This window comes from Otolemur garnettii, unplaced genomic scaffold (genome assembly GCF_000181295.1).
Source record: "Otolemur garnettii isolate 467f Iridium unplaced genomic scaffold, OtoGar3 scaffold00310, whole genome shotgun sequence".
NCBI classification, from domain to species: Eukaryota; Metazoa; Chordata; class Mammalia; order Primates; family Galagidae; genus Otolemur; species Otolemur garnettii.
In genome coordinates this window covers 373,661-377,623 of record NW_003852705.1, presented here as the reverse complement: position 1 = coordinate 377,623, position 3,963 = coordinate 373,661, and the positions used below count along the sequence as shown (strand labels likewise).

Sequence of the window (3,963 nt, the reverse complement as noted above, 5' to 3'; positions counted from 1 at the left end):
TCCCAAGTAGCTGGGACCACAGGCGCCTGCCACAACGCCCAGCTATTTTTTGGTTGCAGCCGTCATTGTTGTTTGGCGGGTCCAGGCTGGGGATTTGAACCCGCCATCTTAGGTGTACGTGGCTGGCGCCTTAGCCGGTTGAGCTATAGGTGCAGAGCCATTTTTAACAGTTTTATCTCAAAATCTCATTATAGTGATGGAATCAGAATGTCAACTACCATTGGGAAGTGCAACTAATAGATAAAAACAGAGTTTTAAGATTTTTTGTAAGATGAAGGAATCAAAAGTTATGTGAAAGGCTCAGTGCCCATAGCACTGTTGTTACAGTGCCTGACACATACACCCAGGACTGGTGGGTTCCAACCCAGCCAGGCCATCTAAACAATAATGACAACTGCAACAACAAGAAAAAACTGGCCAGGCATTGTGGCGGGTGCCTGTAGTACCATCTACGTGGGAGGGTGAGACTAAAGAATCGCTTAAGCCCAAGAATTTGAGGTTGCTGTGAGCTGTGATACCACAGCACTCTACCAAGGGGAAGATATTGAGACTCTGTCTCTAAAAAAAAAAGTTATGTGAAAAGGAAAAACATTCTATTATCTTTAAAGTTCTTACAAATTTTCCAAAAGCTCAGTTAAATTGTCTTCTATTTATTCCCTAAATAGGTTCATTTGTATAAAAATATTTATAGCTGGGTAGCGCCTATGGCTGAGCAGGGCGTTGGCCCCCTATACCAAATGTGGCGGGTTCAAACCTGGCCTGGCCAAACTGCAACAAAAAATAGCCAGGCGTTGTGTCGGGCACCTGTAGTCCCAACTATTTGGGAGGCTGAGGCAAGGGAATCACCTAAACCCAGGAGCTGGAGGTTGCTGTGAGCTGTGACGCCACAGCACTCTACCAATAAAGTGAGACTCTGTCTCTTAAAAAAAAAAAGTAGTTATAGCCAAAAATATAAAATAAAGAAAATGAAGAAAGAAAAAACTTGTTTCATTAAAATGGAATAGCAATTAAAAAAAATAAGATTAAATTACTTGGGGCTAAAATTGTTACCTCACAATATTGACAGGTGAAAATTCAAAGAATTTTGGAAAAAAACAACAAAAAACAAAAGATGACTTATTTGAGGTTCAATTTATTTTCTTTTTAGAGACAAGTCTCACTATGTTGCCCAGGCTGGAGTATAGCAGCTATTCACTGGCACTATCTTTGTACACTACAGCCTGAACTCCTGGGCTCAAGTCTCAAACATCTGGGACTAAAGGCTTGTATCACCATGCCTAACTTTCTGGCTCAGTTTTATTTTGGGTCTCATTTGACTTCTTTTGGACGGGGGTACATGGTAATTTGGGTAGTTAGTACTTTGGAATTTTTGAAATGACATCTTGAAAAACAAATTGAAACTTACTGACGAGTTCTCTTTGCTACTACATCGTCTAGCAGTTGTTCTGTGTTCAACTGGGCCTGAACCTGAAGGGAAAAAAAAAAGCAGTAGATCCCAAAGAAAGCAGAAGATTTGAATCCAAAGAGCTATCCTGCTCTGTAACTCTATAACCCATTGTGGTGTGTGGATAAATGCAGGAAAGAAGCCTGTGCTAGTCTAGCAAAACTTCTTGGTTGGAGTTCCTATATTAGAATAAGTGGCAAATAGAAATTTATTGCTAAATAAACATGCTAAATTCTTATAAGACACTGCTATGGAGGGGAACAAAAGACACGATATAGAAATATAGAAAAACTGTAACAGAAAGAATTAATCTAGTGTCATGTTCTCTATACCTAAGGTGACCAGGTTTTAACATTTGTTAAGTGGGACAACATGGGGGGGGGGCAGGGCAGGGGACAGGGCAGGGTAGGACCTGACAACAATGCAAACTTTGATAAGCAGTTCTCAATAATCACTTCTCAACAATTATTTGTTATTATCACAGTTTAACATTATAAAATTAACAAAAATAAGATAAAACTCATATTCTGGCGAAATAGCAGAATGGCAGCCGAAAACTGTATATTCCCTTCCTGTTCTCCCGCTCGCTCATGCATTCTTTCCAAAAATCGGGATTTTTTAAAAATGCCGCGGGACATGGGACAAATTGTTAAAAAGCGGGACATCTGGTCATCCTATCTATACCCCAAACCTAATCCTGCTTATGATTAATGATCACTAAAGATGGGTGCTTGGGATCCTCTATGGATAAAAAGAAACCACCACCAAGATTTTTTTTAATACCTTCAGGCCTCTTCTGAAAAGAAAAGTTGCCTGACGAGTGTCTTTCTGATGGCTTAATTTATTTCCACTCCTGGTAAAATTAGTGGGAATGTTACTTCTGTAACAAAAAGACACACATCACGAATCATCTGAGCTACTTTCACAAACATTTTAAGAAAAACTAAGCAATAATCATTAAATTCATAGGCTTAAAAACTTGAGCAAAACTTTGAATTATTTCATTATTTACATGACGCTATTGAGACTTGATCTTCCTCTGCAGTACCTGGCTAATTTAGAAAAAATTAAACTTCTAAATATTTAGCTTTCTAATATCCCACACATAAGATATATTCTAAAGACATTAAAATTCACATTTTTAGTCTTTTTCCTAAGTTTGGTAAAAAATATAAATTTATAGACCATACCTAGGCACATAATAGTGAAACTGAAAAGCAAAAATAAAGAGGAAGAATTGAAAACTAATGTATCTTCCAGCTTCCTCTTCCTCCTCACTCAGAAATCTTTATATATTAATATAAACCACAGAAAATCTTAAAATATTCTTCCATTTCTTCTTTTATTTGTTTATTTTTGAGACAGTCTCACTCTGTTTCCTGGCATCATAGGTCACAGCAACCTCAAACTCTTGGGCTCAAGTGATTCTCTTGTCTCAGCCTCCCAAGTAACTAACTGGGACTACAGGCACCCACCACAACACCCAGCTAATTTTTCTATTTTCAGTAGAGATGAGGTTTTGCACTTGCTCAGCCTGGTCTCAAACTCTTTAGTTCAAGCAATCTACCTGCCTCAGTCTCCCACAGTGCTAGGATTCCAGGTGTGAGCCACTGTGCCCAGCCACCCAGACTGTTCTATAAACTATCTTCTTTGTTGGGAGCAGGTGATTCACACCTATAATCCTAGCACTCTGGGAGACTAAGGTGGGTATAATGTTTGAGCTCAGAAGTTTGAGACCAGCCTGAGCAAGAGTGAGACCTTGGTTCCACTAAAAAACAAACAAACAAACAAACAAAACTACCAGGGGTGACAGAGTGAGACTCTCTCAAAAAAATAAAAAGTGTAACAATAGGTCTTTTTTTTTTAATATAGGGTCTCAGCTCTCACCCAGGTGGGAATAGAGTGGCATCATCATAGTTTCCTGTATCCTTTAACTCCTGGGCTCTAGCATTCCTCCTGCCTCAGCCTCCTCAGTAGCTGGGAGTATAGACACACATCATAGTACTCAACTCATGAGTCATAATTTTTAAGTTTTTGCTATTCCTTTCACAATTTAGTATAAGAATAAATTCAGCTTAAGATACATCCATGAAGAATTTTTTTTTTTTTTAAGACAAAAGCCTCAAGCTGTTGCGCTGGGTAGAGTGCCATGGTGTCACAGCCCATAGCAACCTCAAACTCCTAGTCTCAAGCGATTCTCTTATCTCAGCCTCCCAAATAGCTGGGATCACAGGCACCTGCCACAATGCCTGGCCAGATTTGAACCCACCAGCTGCAGTGTATGGGGCTGGCGCTCCAGCCGCTGAGCCACAGGTGTCAAGCTGAAGAATTCTTTCTCTCTAGTTTGCTTTTTCCACAAATAACATACATCATGATTCAGTGTTCTAGTGAGATCCATCCAGATTAACAAATTCAGCTTTCAGAATTTCCAATTTCTGGCTCGGCGCCTATAGCTCAACCGGCTAAGGCGCCAGCCACGTACACCTAAGGTGGCGGGTTCGAATCCCCAGCCCAGACCC

The 3,963-nt window shown here is 39.9% G+C and overlaps 1 protein-coding gene across 1 annotated transcript in view; it reads right to left on the bottom strand.

Annotated features, from left to right (window-relative positions):
• FYTTD1 (forty-two-three domain containing 1) overlaps positions 1-3,963 on the bottom strand; it is a 32,666-nt gene that overhangs the window by 8,756 nt on the left and 19,947 nt on the right. The window contains exons 4-5 of the mRNA XM_023509010.1: positions 2,228-2,330; positions 1,406-1,467 (exon numbers count right to left, since the gene is read on the bottom strand). Of these exons, the coding sequence (XP_023364778.1) occupies positions 1,406-1,467; positions 2,228-2,330 (165 nt within the window). The remainder of the gene's footprint in view (positions 1-1,405; positions 1,468-2,227; positions 2,331-3,963) is intronic.